General features: G+C 50.6%; 4 protein-coding genes across 4 annotated transcripts; 1 reads left to right on the top strand and 3 right to left on the bottom strand.

Annotated features, from left to right (window-relative positions):
* Nucleotides 1-28: 28 nt before the first annotated feature.
* BDP81DRAFT_310630 (uncharacterized protein) lies at nucleotides 29-825 on the top strand (the record flags this gene model as incomplete). Its single annotated transcript, XM_060583656.1, has 2 exons — nucleotides 29-302; nucleotides 380-825. Coding segments are annotated over 2 exons (720 nt in total), but the record flags the coding sequence as incomplete, so codon positions are not given.
* Nucleotides 826-2,629: 1,804 nt separating this feature from the next.
* Nucleotides 2,630-4,051, bottom strand: BDP81DRAFT_309861 (uncharacterized protein; the record flags this gene model as incomplete). Its single annotated transcript, XM_060583578.1, has 3 exons — nucleotides 2,630-3,184; nucleotides 3,239-3,484; nucleotides 3,542-4,051. 3 exons carry the CDS (start codon nucleotides 4,049-4,051, stop codon nucleotides 2,630-2,632), a joined length of 1,311 nt encoding a protein of 436 aa, XP_060450117.1.
* Nucleotides 4,052-6,889: 2,838 nt separating this feature from the next.
* BDP81DRAFT_419109 (uncharacterized protein) lies at nucleotides 6,890-8,739 on the bottom strand. The gene is made up of 2 exons (XM_060589743.1): nucleotides 8,025-8,739; nucleotides 6,890-7,901 (listed from the first exon to the last, which is right to left on the bottom strand). Exons 1-2 carry the CDS (start codon nucleotides 8,577-8,579, stop codon nucleotides 7,188-7,190), a joined length of 1,269 nt encoding a protein of 422 aa, XP_060450116.1. The 5' UTR covers nucleotides 8,580-8,739; the 3' UTR covers nucleotides 6,890-7,187.
* Nucleotides 8,740-9,211: 472 nt separating this feature from the next.
* BDP81DRAFT_134810 (endo-beta-1,3-glucanase) lies at nucleotides 9,212-11,921 on the bottom strand. Its single transcript, XM_060581778.1, has 2 exons — nucleotides 11,901-11,921; nucleotides 9,212-11,731 (listed from the first exon to the last, which is right to left on the bottom strand). Exon 2 carries the CDS (start codon nucleotides 11,504-11,506, stop codon nucleotides 9,317-9,319), a length of 2,190 nt encoding a protein of 729 aa, XP_060450115.1. The 5' UTR covers nucleotides 11,507-11,731; nucleotides 11,901-11,921; the 3' UTR covers nucleotides 9,212-9,316.
* Between the last annotated feature and the right edge of the window lie 6,971 nt (nucleotides 11,922-18,892).

Here is an 18,892-nt window from a genome sequence, read left to right as displayed (position 1 = left end):
GAGATCGTTTGGTTCCAGCCAGCCCAACCTACTGCCGCAATGGGCCCAGGATAACTCAAGTCTTCTCGGCGAGGTCGCTTTAACAAATGGCCTTCAGCATCAACACCAACAACAGTCACTTCATTTGTTGGCCGCTGGCCTCCCGGATACAGACTTTGGGCTTTGTGGTTCAGATTCTGTCCACATAGATCCTAGCCTTCAGTACTCTGAATCGCCACCTTGGGACACTTTGCACTTGACGTCCGCTGCTTATGTGACGCCTCCCGTCAGTGCCAGTCCCCTCGGCATCCCGACTGATCAGTGTAAGACAGACGACTCATTATTTTCCCATCTCTACACCCGTTGAGTCAAATTCACTGTACTGATTATGTGTTGTCAGCTTTCCCACTTGCCTTCATCGACTCCTCACCCCCCGCCTTTTTTTTCGACACAATCTCCGAGACCTTTCTCCCCGTACAGCTTGATCCCCTCCTCGAATCCAGCTCCAGTGCCAACTCCAACTCCAACAGCCCAAACCAACTTCCGCCCCTGGATATGTCAGTACATGCTGCTGCTTCCGGGGCTGGGCCATCTCACCAGTCCTCGCCCAATTACACTAGGCAAGACCCGGAGATCGCCATTCCCCACGCCGACAAGATCCTTCGTCGTCAGCGAAACACTATTGCGGCTCGCAAGTACAGACAGAAGAAGGTTGATCGCATCGACGAACTTGAAACATTGCTGAAGGAGGTGATCCGGGAGAGGGACGATTTGCGAATCCGCCTCGCCCGTCAGGAGGCAGAGACTGAGGCGCTCAAGAGTGTTATGTGCAAGGAAATTAAGTAAACAGTAATGGGTCACCGGCTTACACCTCTTGTTGTGCTGGGCCTATGGTGCGTGAACTGGCGTGTCGCGTAGATTGGATCTTTTCGTGCAATAGAAACTCTTGATCAATTGGACCGTGTCCCATGAAGCTGCTTGAAATGTCGCATCGCCTACTGCACCCTTGGACAATCCCTAGGTTACAACCTATCATGCTCGATCGTAGCGTCGGTGGTGCATGTGTGATTCAGTATGCCTCATCTCGTGTCCATACACTGAATTGGCAACGTCAGCCTAGTCACGGTCGGACTTATTTCACGGCGCTTAGTTGTGTAAGAAAAGTAGACGATGATCATACGAGTGTGCAATAGACGAGTATTCTATCACGAATAACTCGATACGACTCTCCGTGATACTTACTCACATACCATCCACTAGGTAGATGATACAGTGTCCCTCTACAATTCGCGACAACGACATATTAATCGTCACTGACCTAGTTAAGACAGTGTTTTTGACGCGCTTGGGAGGTTAAGGAGGGGCATCGAGAGAAGGCACGGACCTATGATGCACTCCGTACTCAATTCCGCGATCTCTGTCAGCGCTAGTCATCCTTTGACGCAAGGATCCCTGCTAGCGCGGATGAATCATTGTGAGCCATGCTTGGTGTCTCACTTGGATGTTGGTCCTGACCACCAACCAATCGAAGCGAACCCGGCTAGGAGTGTGGCTGGGTATGGGCGGATGCAGACGGAAACTTAGCCCACCGATTGTCCGGAGTCAGGTCACCAATTGGGGAACGGGATGGCAGAGGACCCCGAGCATTCACGTTATTGCATTGATAATTTCAAGAGTTTGTCCGATGCGACTTTAACCCCGTTATTACTGTTTGGAAAGAAGCGCAAGCTGCACAATTTGCTTAATTTGTCCATTTATTCACGCCGGCAACAAGGTGCCCCGACATGTACATTTCCATATTCCCGTACCAAACGTCGATTTGACTCGGAAGGCATTAGCCGCCATCTTTTCTGGGGCTCCAGCCGTTCGACCGTCGGCGTCTTCATCCTAGGCGTCTAACAAAGTTGACCGGAGCTTTGTTATGTATCGCAATTGGGCCTCCATTGTTCTACGTCGCCCTTCGGCAAATATGTTACACCATTGCTCTTCTCTGCTTATAATTTGTCTCATGTTTATATGTCGGAAAGCATGGTTAACTCCCGACCGGTCAGGTGGAAATCTTTCTTGGCAACCAAGAGCCTCATGCAGTGTTTAGCCATATTTAACGCCTCGATAATATGCTCAACGCTCAATAATTTGGTACGGAGTCTGGCGACGCCACCAGGCTGTAACTGGGCGTGAATACCTCATGTCAACGGTATCTAATTAGAATCCAGCTTTGTTGGCGTATACCCTTCCTAGCCACCAGGATAAGCTGAGTCTTTCCTGCATGGAACTCCATCCATGTCTTCGCGATCATGACAAACAGAAACTAAGAGAATAACCTTGAAAAGCTTGGGAATGAAGACTTCATGCAGCTGCAAGGGTTATAATTCTTGCTGTAGGTATAGAAAGGATAGCTGCGAGTCTAACATTTGAGGATAAGCTGTACTAAAAAGCTTCTTCACACAATCACTTGTTGAGGAAGAGTTCATGTCGTACATATGTGAATACATATGTACTTTCACGAGGGAAAGTAACGAATTACAAGACATTCTAGTCGCCTCCCGTGTAATTTGATAAGTAGAAATTTTCAGAAGGGATATATTCCAAAAACATAAAGTCAACATGATGGACATGCTGCTTTCCCGTGCGCTCTGCCTTGAATACTTCAGCATGCCGGTGTCACCGGCGCTGAAGTGAAGTACGTCTTGTAGTAGACATTGTTGCCAATGTGTTTGGCCACACTGGGAGGAGGATTGAGCGGACCGCCCTGCTGGTTGGCATTGGGAAACAGGAGGCTAGGTTCGTTTGGAGAGAGAACACTGGTCGGGCAGCCAAGAACGGTGTTGGAAAAGTAGGGGTCAAGCTTCGAAATAGCCCATGTCGTCGCGGCGGCCACCTCCTCCGTAGTCCCGGAGACAAAGAGCGGCACCATTGAATTAATGCCCTGGTAAACATCACACAGCAGAGTCGTGGCATTAAGATTTTCTGTGCCAAGCTGCGCAACAGCCGGAGTAACAGGGTTGCGGAGGTAGATGAGGAGGCCCTCCAATACGGTTTGAACTGCAGTGTATGGCGTTGCACGGCGGTACCATTTGGCGGGCCATGTTTCGGGTACGTACTGGAATTCCCCCGTCGCGGTGTCGTACTTTGCTCCGATGATGGATGAAATGGACTCATAATTAGCAACGCCTCCGAGTCCGTAGGTGCCGTTGCTGAAGAACTTCGACGCCAGATGTCAGTAGCTACTAGAATCGAAGAGAAGGGAATAGCTCACATTGGGATAGAAGGCAAATGCGCCGACAGAGACGATCAAAGGGAAAGGAAAGTAGTAGAGGTAAGGGTTGTTCTTTTGAGAGAAAATGGACAGTTGTTGGTATTGTGTCCCCATATTTGTCAGATCGAACTGCTTCGTTCCACTTTTTGCAACGATATCAACGTTCTGCTTGAACAAACGGGACGAGACATGGTGAGCATCACCACATCCGTTGTAGAAATCTTCACGGTTAGGTGAGATGTCGGCCTAAGACGGAAATTAGACCTGTTTCGCGAGACGTAGTTTGACTCTTATCACTCTTACCTCGACTGTTGAGTGCCTGTTCAGACCGCCAACATTCCCTGGGCCAGATCCTAAATAGAAAGACTCGGTTGCGATATCTCCGTCAGTGAGGACGGCAAAAACACCGAGAATGGTCGAAAGGTCGGGGCCCATGTTGAACCCGCGAGCAGTGGCTTCAATTACTTGGCCCAGGTTGACGTGACCATCACGAGGCAGGTAGCCGTGATTCGCAAGCAGATTCAAGCCCGGGCAGGGCCCTCTGCTATCATTGGGGCCGGGTGCGATGAAGTCGTAGCCCGGTTCCGGCCGCTTGTTTGCAGGGTTTAATGCCCCTTGTGCCACGGCTCCGAGAAGTCCAGTGATGGTGTTGGCGAGTGAGCCGACGATTCCGCCGAGTATTTGTGGCTCGGGATGGGCTTCGGGTTCTGGATTGCGCTTACTCAAATTCTCCAGGTCTCTCTTCGTTGCCATGGACGGGAACGCAGCCCCTGAGGCGGCAAGCGAGGCTAGCATGGTATAATGATATCTCATTTCGACTGAGTAACACTTGAGTATAAGTTCTAAATGAAGGAAGTGTAGTGGCTGGAGAAGCTCTGGGTGATGATGGAGGTTGAAAATGACGAGAAGACGCTGACTTTTATAGCAGCCTTTATGTGAATGACATCCGTCTGAGCACATTCAACAGACATATCTCAGGATGATGACATAGTTCTAAAAGAAAATCCACAACGGTGCTTCGACGGCTTTTCCCCAGGGATGTCCAGAGGTAGTAGCGAGATGGAAACGGCCATGCGGAACAATTCGATCCCGAGTGTAGTGTATCGGTCGACCAGCATAGCGTCGTCAACGGTGCTAAATCGTAGTCACTCCACACTTTGGAGTTTTTGAGTTCCACTTTCCCCGGATAGGCAGTCCGCTAAAACATTTCTGGGGATCGGGAGGGCACGACAAAAGGACCTGGTCGTGTAAAATGCTAAACTACCGACATGCAATTCGTGTCCGCCACGCACGCAGTGACTGCCCGATATCAGCATTTGCTCAGATAGTCTTGTCTGAAAGGGAGATAGTGTTCAGACCAGCGCGCAAGACAAAGCACTTCCGTCGGCACCGCTACTGACATTGTACCCTTGTTATGACATCAAATTGGGTGTGCTATACCAATTTGGGTTAGCTGTACGTTAAGCTGCCCAAATCACTCTTGGGCGAACTGAAAATCTCGTTCACAAGCAAGCAGTGTAGGTAGCAATAAGCTTGCAGACACCAGCTTGATTCACGCAGGTTCTAATAGTGTAGTATCAAAGGATCGTCATGGACGAGTCGATGGTAGACCTCGGCACAGTCCGTGGAACGAATGTGGCTCAGATTTAGGCATGCAGCTCTGCATATCCCCCATTGACTTTTTGCATTAGCTTAAGTTCCTTCCTATGACCTTGTTGACAAATTCGTCGCGCCTGATTGGTGAAATGCGCTTGCCCGCGGTGATCCCCTGGAACGAATTTATTGTTGGAGTGACACTTGTTGATACCTTTTTCAAAAAACTGTGTTATCCCTTTGAACAGTGTCGTGGGAGTGGGCTAGCGGGGATGGTCATTTACTCACACCCCCCTCGCCTTCTATAGCCGTCAATCCGAATCGAGACTCCCGCACACTTTTGTTACTTTTGTTATTGATTCTGCTGCTACTTCTTGCCCAAGGGAAACGCTTCTACATTCCCAGAATTGCAGCTTTCTGTATCTCGTCCTCCTGAAATGTACCCCATTTCGTGCTGTATTCTCAAGTAGCACGAGTAGTGTTTGGGTAATAAAAGGAAAAGTTAGCTATTTTGAGGCATCGAGGCGCTTTGCAGACGGGCCGAATCGTAAACGGTAGCGCTGGTCCAAGGGAAGAGACACGGGACGGTGAAGTTAAGGCCTCTCAGGATCGTATCCGGAAGGCGTCAATGGGCTCAATTGGTATGCCGCGTTTATCCCTCCCTTAGATCTTGCATGCGCAACTGGAGCTCGGGACATGCTATGACGCACATCAACATAGTCAACCTGAAATAACTAAGCTCAACTAAGTGCACCACGGTTCACACATTCCAGCCATTATCCCGGCGCGGCAGCATCTGCCGAGTGTTGGACTACCTACTGTTAAGCCTCTCCAAGTGTTGCCGTGTACAACATGACACATCACATAAATTTTGTTTCTCGGGCCCCCCCACCTGTACTGGGCGCCGTTATCCAACCTGACCACATCATCAAAAGGCTGGTCAAGTGATGGCGGTCAGATCCAGGCATTCTGAAGATCCACAAATGATCCAGCCTAATTCCAGCTGCCTTGGGCGCTCATTGTGCCGCAGCTAGTATTCATCAAATGTGAGTGCCGCCATCAATTTTCTTGTTCTTGGGGAATGCCCGAAGCAGACATTTCAAATTGAGTGAATGCTGGTATAAACTCGCCTGACGGCCCGAGCCGTTACTGACTGAATAGGACTGTATGGTTCGGATAAGATGTCGATGCCATTTGCGCTGAGTGATTCTTGTCCCGTTGATAATTTTGCGTGTCAGATACCGAGGACTCTCGCGAGACGTTCATACGAGAAAGCAGATCTAGTCTCCAGTTCAAGTATTAGCATTTTGCCAAACACGAACCTTCCATTATGTAAAAGTTGACTCCGTTGCCCCCTGCTCTTCAATCAAGTGGGTTTTGTTACGACCTGATCATCCAAGACTTTGGAGATTTGCCTAGGTAGCCTACTGTATCTCTCGTCCTGTATGCTTCAACTTCTGCGCGAGTCCTTTGTGGTCCAGAGCGCAATTACACGCCTAAGCTTTCACGTCCAGTGACCCCTTGAGCCCCGAGTTAATCAATTTTGCATACTACAAATGGGATGATCATGGCAACCCGAATAGTGCAGACACGATGGTAACATTACTGAGCGTCATTCAACAAATGTACTACTAGATATGATCGAAATGTTTACGCACATGTCGATTCCCAAAATATCGTCCTGTTCCTCGTTCTATGTGCCTACATTATCCGCCCTTGATAGCTTTGGTCATGCTCTGGTCTCACTAAATCAAGAAAGCAGCAGGGCCTTTGGTGAGACTTCATTCATAACACACGGAATGACGCACTGGTGAATGTGATAGCCATCCTTGCCCTCATCTCAAACTTTCCCGAATCGTCCGTCTCTCTCACAGCCAAGAAAGGAGCGGAGCCATTGACGGCCTCAAACGACATTGTCTTCGTCCAGCAAAACGAACCATCCAGGCTTCACAAATTTGAGACCATAATTCCCCAAAACTCAGAACGTAGGGGCACCCTGTCCCATCTCTATTCCGACAGTCACTCAGGCAACCATCCACGAACACGATGAATATGTTCCTAAAATGCTTACATGTTTAGTGTGGCCAGCAAGCTTCAGTGCGAAAACGACGTCTATCTCGCCTATGGCTTACGATGCGCACCAATGGAGCAGCACAAGGCACCACTGATAAGGACTTCTATGAAGCCTAAGGTACCAGGGAAAATAGAAGTGTCCCTCGTCATGGCTGTCAGTCAGACACGTACAGGGATGCATATGCATATTTCGACGGCTTTCATTCGCCATCAAAAGCAACTCTCAAAAGTCTCGATAAGGTGAAAACCACACCAACAAGCACACGCACACCGCCCCCGCGAATCACCCCTCACAGACCTCATAGATAAAAATTCTACTCCTGCCCTCCTCAGGCGCAAAATATAACCTCACTCTTCCCCCGATAACAGCAACATCCATCGGGTTCTTTGTCATCAACAGGCTCTTCCTCCCAATGCTCCATTCTACGTGGTCTTTCTCCCCCGTCCACGGCACAGCCCCTGTCCTCTCCATAAACGGCACCTCCCACAAGGGAAGCATCCCTTCCACGTCAACAATCGCCAGCCCACCTACTTCCACCCCCGGCGCCAGCATCGCGATACCGGAGCAGAGCATAAGATGTCTCCCGTCGACGGTACCGAGAGATTTGCAGTCTTGGTAATCTATCCAGTGCGAAGGATTCACGATTGTCGTCTGAGGTTCGTCGAATTCCCCATCGTAATCAACTCCACCCCGTTTGCGAAGCAGAGCCTGTTCCCCCTTCCTGATCCCATCGCCAGTAGTTTCGCGCTCCCAGATCATCTGGGCCTTGCTAATATCCCAAATCCTCGCAATCCTCCCACCCCATCCCAAGGTTATCAACGTCCCAGTGTGGACATCATGCACGATCCCACCCTGGTGATCCGCCACCTTAAAGACCCTCTTCATCTCCATGCTGACCGGATCAACCCTCACCACCGACGCCGTCGAATTCGGCCGGTACTGCGCGAGCGTAGCCCAGACGTGTCGCCCGTCAAAATCTATCCCGCCGTTGTGATACTATTTCCTTCGTTAGCCATCTCTTTGACGCCTCAAAAGTCCAAATTCAAGAGGGCTGAAAAGTGACATAGGCCCCTAGAGAAAGGAAAAAAGGGGTAAAAGAATGTTCGAGTCGAGATTTACCTCCAACTCCCCTTCCTTGGAAGCAACCCAGTCCCCAACACGTCTCCCGCGCCCATCAAACACCACAAAATGCGCAAACCCCGCGCCGGCGCTCCGATCAGTCCCATCAATCCATTTGTCGTCAGGATACTTCTCCGTCGGGACGGTATACTCCCCTGCCGAAACCCAAAACCTCTCCCCATCATCCTCCTCCTCCTCCTCATCAACCTCCATTTGTTCCCGTTCTCTTTCATCCCCCCCTACATCGCCACTCGAAAGCCTTACAATTCCCTCTGGCTCCCATAACTCCCCCTCGAGCTCAATGACCTTGACAAGCTTCAATTTCGCAGCCCGGCCACCACTCATACTCGACCGAGACAGCCCTGTCAACTGCCTCACGATCTCCGCGCCATCCCGCGCCGCGCCAGGCCCGGGAAGCGGCACTGGGGCTAGTGGGACGTTAGGCATCGGCCTTGTGATATTCTTCCACTCCATTATTCCTTCTACGACGCTGCTGCTGGCCAGAAATAACAAGAGAAACGGGTGCGGCGCCCGAATCCTCGTTACGATCCTCATGTGAACGCGCGCGCTGTGTGAGAGCGCGAGGCCTGAGGGAATGTGAAAACCGTATGATTTGCTGCAAGCTGTGGGTGAAAGCAACCGCACCAGAGCCAAGTTGTGATAAGATGAAGGAAATTTAAAAAGGTCAAGTGCTGTGAATGAAGCAACGTGGAGCGATCCCTAGCCCAGCCGGAGACGTCGGAAGAAATCATACCTTATTGATCAGGCCCCACCCCGCACATCCCCGCCCTGTCCCGTGTTGTCCTCATTTACCCATCCTAGACGCATTAGAGGTACGCAGGCTGAGAGCCCAACCACTGCATCAGACGACGTTACATAGATTCAAGTACCGAATCGGGGCTTCCTTACATACGATACAAGTTGCCCGAGCGTCGAAATCATTGATTTGATGCGCTTACCAATTTGGGGGAAACGTCCCAGCACAATAGCACAAGTCGCATCATATCGCAGACACACGACGCATCTTAAGTAATCTATTCCTCCTGGTCGATCAAATACTAAATACACCGTGAGATCCCCCATTCGAATCACCACCGACGCGATATACGGTATAAAACATCATACCACTATGCCGGCAGCTTTCAAGCCGGGCGTGCTTTGGCCCCTAAAACTCCAGAGTAACTCCATCATGTACAGTGCTGCGCATCGCCAAGTAGCAGGCACAGGGCTTGACTATCATCCTTCGTCCATCCATACATAAAATCCATTAACAGTCATCTGGCATCAATGTCTCAGACCGTCTTGCCGCCGCAGTCCGGGATAATGACGCCAGACTTGACCTTGCGGTTGACGTCCATCAGACCCCATTGGTCTTCCCAATTTTTGTCTTTTTCGTTGTACATGATCTTCCATGGCTCATCAAATGCCGAGAACCAAAAGTAGTTGGTACCATTGGTCAAAGCGGGGCATACCCACTTGTCCAACAGCTCGTTCAGCTCGTCGATGCCAGCAACTGAGGCATTGGGGCAGCCCGTAGCAGTGCCGTCACCGCAGCTAGTGCCACCCTTGGTCGGCCAACCAATCTCGGCAATAACGTTCTTCTTCTTGTCCGACTTGAAGAATCCACCGGCTTGGTTCTCCCAAAATGCGTAAGTCCACATAGCTGCGTCTTTGGCATTGGTTCCAGAGAAGAACGGATGGATGTTGGCCATGATGTAGTCACTCTTTGACGCCAAAGATGCCGTCCAGTCGTCACCCAAGTCCGAAGTTGCCACAGGCAGGCTTAGTCCCTTGCTGGTCAAGTTGGTTCGTACCTCCTGGAGTAGAGATCCCAGTTCCGACTCAGTCATCTGCTTTCGGAACAGAATCTCGTTGGCGACGATGAGACCCTCAAAATGCTTGTCTCCGTACTGATTCAGAATATCCCACATCTGGGAGAGTTGTCTCGCGTTGGTCGTCTTGTTGCCATCCTGCCATACACCCAACCAGATTTTCACTGTGCCCTCCAGTTTGAGTTGCTCAATTGAGTGGATGAGCATCTGCGTCTGGTTGCAGTCTGTGCCGTACAAGCGGACAGTGTTGGTCAGTTGACTGAGAACAGCAAGATCACGAGTGATGTTGTTCTGTGAAGGAGGGTTGTGATAACAATCGGGGTACTGGGAATTGAGAGGCGTATAGTCCATTCCGGGGAACACCTTATGCAGTTCCTTGTTGTTCATAAGCGCTTTGATCTCAGCACTGTCGGCGTCGAGGTCACCGTTAGAGTTCTTGTCGTCATCTGCTGATTGTCCATTTCCTGAGCTATTGCCGTCACGGTTGTTTCTCGAAAGCAATCCACCTGCAATGCCACCAGCAATGGCACCAGCAATGAGGAGGATGACTCCTAGAATGATGCAAAACTTCCACTTTCTGCGTCCCTTATTCTGCTGCGCCATCCACTCTGATTTCTTCTCTGGTGAGCTGAGGTCAATGGCGCTGCCGTTTTGGTACTCGGCCGTTCCCTTGGGGTCGTAGTAGCCGCTGACATTTCGGTTCGCCATCAATCCTGCCGCAGCACCTCCCGCAGCAGCCGCACTACCCGCACCGGCTGCGCCAGCTGCTTTTGTCTTGCCTGTTCGATCGCTGTTGGAAAGACTAAGCATCGAGTTTCGTCCACTTTTGGGCTTGCCGTAGTCTAGACCATCATCACCATCGTCCGCAATCGAGTTAGGATCCACCACACCAAGGTTCTGAGGGTGTCTTTGATAGTATGGGTTTTCGTTGTAATAGTCGTTGTAGCCGTATGGGCTCGCGGATGGAGATAGCCTGGCCGGGGAAGCGCCAGCTCCGCCGAGAGCCGTCAGGCTGGAGTGTGAGTCTCGATCCGGGAGACTGCCCTGGTAGCTACCTTGATAAGGACGCGGGACGGCATTGCTCATTTCGTATACATCGCCTCCCGATTGACTGTAAGCTTGCGGTGGTGCGTTGGGCTGCTGAAACTGTCCTCGCGGGATCTGGCCAGCACTTCTCGTGGCATCAATCCCGCTCTCCCTGGCGTTACGTTCGGCGACGGTATAAGCAATACCAGCCATACCTCCTGATGCCGTGTCGCTAAAGTTGTCCGCGCCAGGTGTGATATTCGGATTCGGATTGCTGTGTTGTGGAGCCGCATAACGATCCGGGCCCCAGTCGCGGTGCACCGGAACTTGCGGTAAGTTGTCGATGGGGGATACGGCTTGATGACCTCCGTATGCTGTAGCCGCACCGACGGCAGCTGGTGGTGGTCCCTGGCGATCGTTCCTCCGTTCGGCTCTCACGCGACCAAAGTTCGGATCGTGAATGGGGTCGGAGTGCGGATATTCGTGACGGTGATCATGAGGCGCACCATGGTGGTACTGGTTATCCTGGTAGTACTCTGGGGGATTGGGAGTGTGAGACCGATAAGCCTGATCTAGAGGTTCTCGCTCGGCATCGCGGCCGTCTTCGAAGTTGTATCGCGGCATGTTCCGGGCAGGATGTATGTTCTCGAGAAAACGTCTAGCAACCCTCGTGGGTTGAATGGTTGACTGACCAACAGCCAAGAGGTCCTGTTCGAATGAGGTGGATGAGGGAAGCGGAGAAATCGAGGGACGCTGGGTAGAGGGAAATCGACTTGAAACGATGACCGGCTAATGCGTGCGGCGGTCGCAGGAATGCGGGTGCAATTTCAAAATGTCTCGGAACAACGACTGTTTAATTGTAAGTGCGGTTCTCACTGAAATGGGTATGTGTGAATGTCTCGCTCAATCATTCCAGCACAGCGACTGTAGAGATGAGACCGGCAAGAGACCGGACCAAATTGAAGAGGTACATGGAGAACAGACGATGCTGATGGGAAGCAGAGAAAGAAACACTAACCTCAGTGCACCAGGTCGCCCAGTAACTCGGATTGGGAAGCCGGCAGGCGGACGACGCAAGCTAGTCGCCTCCGCCTAGTAGAAGTAGTGTCGCGGCGAGTTTGGCGGTGGTTGTACGTACTAAGGGAAGTTCGTGGGGCAGTCGCAGGCACGGGTGTCACGTTTGCTCGCGAGCAACGGAAAGCCGGGGAATTAACGATATGACGATGTCGAGGTGAGATGCCAGCGTTATAGAGATGTTTGTCTTGAAACCCTGATTGCGATTAGACATGGGGGGATTGCAAAGGGTCGAAATTGGCCTTCCCTCAGCAAGGAACGGTAAGGGGGGAGAAAAGGAAGATGTTGAGGGGAGTGAGGTGCGGTGCGGTGCCTGGTCAGCGAGAATGATGCGCAAGCCACCAAGAGCGTTTAGGCGCGGAAAATCTGGCTGGGCATTAATGTTTCGCCCGCAGCAGCGCCTGGTCAGGAGTTCGTATTTTGGTACACCCGTGCGGCTCCCTTGTCTGGCGTTGCGCTTGCTCGTATTGGCTTGTGACCCGGTTCCAACTTTTCTCGAGTACGGAGTATCTCCCCGCGGGGTGCGCAGGAAGCGTAAGCCGGAGGAATCCTTGTTTGGAGTGGTTCTTTTCAGAGATGCTGAAGACAAGGCTTGGAGGGATTGTCGTCAGTCTCATTCGGGAGAAAAGAAGGGCACGATGATGTGGGTAGCACGATGAAAGGTGGCTTGGGTGGTCTTGTGGTCGTGGACGTTGGGTTTTCAATCTTGGCTCAGGAAGACAATAGATCACCCAACGACAATCAGTGGAGGGGGAATGTACGGATAGTTACGGAGTACAACGGCGACACACGTACTCCGTAAGTGCCTTGGAGTAAGAAGAGTGTTCCCCGTCCCGCGGAACCTCGAAAAAAGAGACAAGATACGCGCGCGTATGAGACAAATTGGAAAGCCTTTTAAGTTCTAACGGGATGGGATGACAGGAGCACGGCAGGCACAGCTGAAGCTGTGGAAGGTCCCGAAGGTATGCGTACCTACCTAACCTAGAAAGCACTCCGTACTCACGTACCTGACCTTAGAAGGGGGGGGGGGGAGACTGTTGCCTTCCTTAGGCATGCTGAAATCCTTCCCTGATAAGTTGGCTTAGTCGCCTAGGGCCCTAGGTACTCCCACCTCCCACAACATAGCAGTCGTAGTCCGTACCTGATGAGTCTCGATGATATTGGCAATGAAACTCCATGACAACGGCCCAGCCTCGTACCTCCGAGTTGGAATCTGGGGAGGAGGCACCTAGCCACCTAGCCATACCTACCTCCCAATCCACCTGGCCCCGGTGCTCACGGGACTCCTCCCTGACCTGTCTGTTCCTGCCCTGCCGAGTGCCGTCATCGAGGACAGGGGGCAACTTGGGATGATGGGACCAGACTGAAGAGTGGAGCGAATGCTACTGGCAATGCACCTTAAAAAACCTAAGTCAGGGCAAGACCGAACCCGTGTGGTATTAACAAATCAAATAAGGCTCACCACACAGTGAGCAGTAAGGGGGGCAAAAGGCCCGCCATAAATATGGGGGAAAGCAAGGCAGCCCGAGCTAAGCAGGTTTATTTTGAGCCCCCGGCCGGAGCAACATGGAAAGAGCGGCACTTTCTGTACAGCCACTGATCCATGCCCATCGTCTCTTTCAGACTTCTCCTTTCCTTGGTTGCCTTGCTACCTCATAGTACTTAGACCTGGGCGACATGACCCGTGCCTTCTGCCAATAATGGCTGAGACCGCTGGAGATATTAGCAGAGGCGGATGTACCAAAAAGTGAGTGCATTTGAGGAAGCGGCGGTGCAGCGCAGATGACTAAATCCCCGAAAAGCAGCCGGTGATTTGCCTGGTACCTAGAAAGCACTCGAGTCACCCCCCAATGTATCACTCGCTTACTCCTGAATTTCCCCCTTAAGCATGGTACAACTAAACGTCACAAGAAGGGCTTCACTTTGGGACAGATTTGCAACTGCAATCTAAATAAGACCAGCGACAAATCGCTAATCGCAAGTCGAGTACGGATATGCCTACTCCGTACGGAGTACCAGCGAGTCTGAATGTTTCTTTAGTGGGCCGAGACCCTGGCCGTTGTCGCCCGGGGCCTATGGGCCGACCTGGTTGGCTGAGCGACCGCGTTCGCCCAGCCTCTTCCGTCTTCTTATGTGACTGCGCCCCTCCTCTCCTTCTCATGGAAGCCCGTGACCCTCACCTCCGTAGCCCCACGCCTCCGATGTCCATTCGATTGTCGTTTCTAGCGCAGCGCGCCCAGCCTCTTCGTCTCCCTTGCTCGGTACTCCGTCCGGAGGTTCTGAGCGACGACATCCGCGGACAGCAAGAGAAAACTTCGTCATCAATACGGGTCTTCATCAACAACGCTCCGACCACCAGGTCGTTAACGGTTGCCGAGTTGAGGCTGCGACAGAAGTGCGTTTTTCCAACAAAAGTATCGTCAGTGGAGGGCACGAACACAGTGGGTTTTATCATGCAAGATGTGACGGGGGCAGTGATCGTCAGGCCCAACATGCCACCGAGTCCACCAAGTTGAACAAACAGAAACAAGCATCATCCAGTGAGTGACACTACCAACCTCTAGAGAATCAGAGTGCCGAAATCCTATCATTGCCCGCATGCCGACTCTTCACACAAGTCAAAGGTACTAGGTACGCTCGTGACTCTATGCGGAATAACAGTCATGGTCAGCACAATCAAAATCTGTCATCCCATTCTATACTTATTTTACTTCCTCCCTCCCGTGCCGCAACAGCACACGACCCCTTACAAATAAGAAACATTAACAACATTACCTACTATACCAATCTGCCTCTAATATCGGCAAGGAAGTCCTTTTTGCCATCACTCTTGAAAAATCCCTTTCATCTTAACCGCCGTTGTCGCCTCCCGCCCTTATAGTAGTCGTATACTATATACTTTACTTTGGCCCCCGCGAACCCCCCACCAAAAACACCAAACCTGAAGCACACTGAAGCAGCACCGGCCCTGCTTCACCCTCCTTACGGAGTAGTGCTGCAACGCTAACCCATGTTCTGGGCATGACATCACCAAATAGCTGCAAACAGGATCCATCCTCCTTCAGTCATCGGCGCTCACCTCTGCTTTAGGGCAAGAAATGCTTCGTGATGAACTTAGCTATTCTATGGGGATTCGCTTATACAGTTTAAAGCGAGAGTAAGCTTGAGAAAAGCCACGCCGCACTCTATTCCCTATGTTACTGACACTTCAGCTGACGCTATACTCTGCCTGCCATCAGCCTCTCCCGCGTTCCCAGCCGTCTTGCGCCCGCCTGATCTATACTCTTACAATGTACTGTCCGATTTTCCCGAGGAGGCTCTGCAAAACTGCAAAGCCTCGTATCGGCGAGTCAGGGGCTCGCGAAAAAGGCAGCTCGACCAATAAGTCAATCCATTGCGCGATTAGTCAACTTCAGCTATGTAAGCCAGGAATAGATCAACCGTGGAGGAAAAGAGCCACGCACACTCAGAAATTACCCTTCCATTTAGAATGCACCACTCCACCGCGACTATTTCCATCTTTCGTGAGCCTACGATAATCTTTATCTCTGTCTCTAATTGCCTATAACAGTAGTGCCCGGCCTCCTTCTCCCCTCGATGTTTCCTTGCAATAGATTCCCGCTAATACCTGTCATCCTCCCACTCTAAAAAGTTGAACTTAGATAAGTTGCGAATTAGTTCCGCTACCTGATGCCTAAGCTCCGGGACTAACGCTTGCAGTATTACAATGCTTCGATTAAAGGTGTGTCCATCTCCCAGAGCTTATATAGCTCTGTTTAATTAATAGGTGTTGATCTGCCATATTGATGCAGCACCCACGTCGAATAGATAAAGCTAAAGTAGCCATTCGCAACACAATCGAAGTACAAGTCAACGAATTTTCGTCAGGTGCCCAATCGATCTTGTGTAAATTTTGAAATGCGCTCTAGAACTCTCCCGTCGCATCGTATTCATAGTGAAAATGTTGGGGGATTTGGTTTTATGCTGTGAAGCCCGCCACAAGATCTAGCACTTGTAACTTCAAGTTTGCAGCGCTGTCAGCGAGCCAGACAAAGTGTGATTTTTCCCGTGGAAGTAGTGTACATGTATTCAAAGTAACGAAATTGCCCTAAGTTATCCTGGTTTGATTGAAGAATAACTCCAATCAAAGAGTCATCCACTCACATCATGATGGTGCTTTTCCGAACCCGTCTCGTGGGACGCGCATCACATGCAACTTTCTGGAGCTCCTCGGAGTAGGAACTTCTAAGTAAAGCCTTGCTATCGGCGGTTTTGGTAACTTTTGCGAAATTGCCATCCTAAAGAAATCCCGCGGCTATTCTACAGTTTAAAGTCACTGGGAACTTCTGCCATTCGCTCATGCGTTGCTTTGATCAATGCCGTGTCCTTCAACTTTCGAGTGACGAATAAATGGTTCTTGTCAACAAATCGTCGACTTACTTTGATGGGGTATAGAATAGTCTCGGCAAGTCCATTATCTCGCACTATGGAAGCTTCCGGGAGTATTCCGATCAGGGCGCCACGTCTTCATATTGCCGCGAAGTCTGTCTATGGATTAGCAGAATACCTAGATATTGTGGAAGACAGCATGATGTACCTTGATAGATTTTCTCTTTATCCTTTTGTAATTATCATCCCGAATCCAAAAGTAAGATGGCACGAGCTACAAGCTAGGGGGTCGATCGACGAGCAAAAGCACCGATACTAGACCAAAGATACTTATTCGCAAAGGATCTAATTTCACAGTGGTGGTAGTGCAGAACAGAGTCTTGATTGAGGTTTTGCAGTGTGTCGCAAAACCGAGGCCGTTGATTGAGAGTAGTAATCAATGCAATATATAAGTACCCTACGAGATGTCCTCTTCAATTACAACTACTCGTACCTCATTGCAGTAGTTCTGAACCGAATACATAAGTAACTGTTGATGATGATGATGATGATGTATTTAACGTCTGGTAACAAAAGGACGTGCCGGGCGCTATGCCGACATGGTCTATACTAATCTAAACTATATTACAGGCTACCGTCTTCACCTAACGTTCCTGTTCAATGACTCGGGCAAATTTCGGAAAAGAAATTGGTCTCCTCTATCTATTCGCATAGAAGAGAAGCTCCCTTAGCAGAACCTAATAAGAAATCAATACTTGCTTTGGCCATACGTTGGCGGAGGTAGCGCGGTGTAGCCTTGCGTCTACGCTTGCAGAAGTAGAAATGGACTGGTGTCTTGGGTTTCCCACAGCTGCAGTTGAGTAACGCATCTTTATGAGCGAATCTCTCGTGGTATGCTGCAAAGTCTCCATGATGGGATCTTGCTGCGTATAGCCTTCCTAGTAAGTGCCGAGGGAGGCGGAGTTCGGGCGGCTTGGGGTGAGGAAATATCTCGAGGTCGGCATATTGCCGAGGGCATTGGGACAGCCATTTTCTGGCAAAGGCTTGGAAGGCAGCTGCTTTAGCTTGCCTTTCTAGGTGCGCTAATGAGGGCTGTGGTTGTGATTTTGGGATTAGTTTGCAGGCTTCCTTGGCTAGAGCATCCGCTTCTTCATTTCCTGGTACTCCCGTGTGCCCAGGGCACCACCAAACATAAACCCTGCCGGGGGTTGTCCAGCTCTCTCTTTGTCTCCGAGTCCAGGAGGAAGAGAGCCTATTGAAGGCCCTAAATCTAGCCTGGCTGCTTCCTGTGCTCTAGGAGTATAGTCTAGCCGCGACTGCGAGGTTGTCGAGGCAGATGTGGACGTTATCTACTATACGAGCCGTAGGAGCCCGGGTGGCTTCCATCAGGCCGTAATACGCAGCATATGCCTCCGCGTCATACACCTCAGTTTGGGAGCCGAGTGGTTCGGATCCGCAGAAGATCTGCCGTATAGCTTGGTACCCTACCCAGCCTGCTCCGGCGGAGGTGCTGCTGCCGTCCGACATCTAGGACCCGTCAGTATAGACAACAATGTCCCGCTTGGAGAAAGTTGCCATCCTGCCTGCAAAGGAGAGGGCCTGTTCTTCTTTGGTCTTATTAGGTTCGTAGCCGACCCTGGCGAGGGCTGTCTGCCAGTCCGCTAGTTGCTCCCAAGGGGGGAGTTCTAACGGATCGATATATTCGGTATTTTTGCTTACGAGGCTTGCCATTCGTCGTAGCCGTGAGTCTGGTCCTAATTTGTCCCTGAGTCTCGTTCGGAGAGGGTGTCGCTCGTCCAGACGATGGATTCTGGTGGACGCTGTATAGAGCTTCGCGTCCAGTATCACCTCTGCTAGGGGTAGAGCCGCCTCGCGCTATAGGATCGGTATAGGCGTAGTTCTATATACGGGGACCATCGCTCTAATGGCTTTGGTTTACATCGCGTCCAGTTAGTGTAATAGACTACCAACCCCGTTTAAAATAGTACATCCATTCTTTATCCGGCTCTTACCGGGCCACCATACTTCAGATGCATAGTACTAAATAGGTAATACATAAGAGGTAATCGCTCGACAAAGTAAGTACGCAGGCGCGCCCCAGATAATATTCCCTAGTCCCCGTAGTCCATTAACTACTTAGTATACTTTTACGGAGAGGTTTCTTACGTAACTCTTGAATATAAGTTTACGGTCGAAGTGAACGCCGAGCCAGTATAGAGAAGAGCCTTCTTTAATAGCCTAAACTATATAATACCTCCCATCCGGTAAACCTACTATGATTGATAGGTTTCCGTTTTTTCGTCTCTTAATAAAGTAGATCAGTTCGGACTTATCGAGGTCAAAAGTAATTCCTTCTATCGCGCCCCATCCTAAGGATTCTTTCCATTCCTTAGTTAGAATATCATAATTATTCTCTAGTAATGTTGAGCTTACCAAGATAGCGACGTCATCGGCATAACCAAAACGAGATCGCTTCCTTCCTAAGCGAGCTATACCTAGCTTAAAAAGAGGTTCGATATAGAGCATAAACAGAATAGGAGACACGGG

Source organism: Colletotrichum phormii, assembly GCF_030913505.1.
Source record: "Colletotrichum phormii strain CBS 102054 chromosome Unknown BDP81scaffold_3, whole genome shotgun sequence".
NCBI lineage: Eukaryota > Fungi > Ascomycota > Sordariomycetes > Glomerellales > Glomerellaceae > Colletotrichum > Colletotrichum phormii.
Note: the sequence above shows the minus strand (reverse complement) of the source record. Positions and strands in the feature narration are given on the sequence as shown.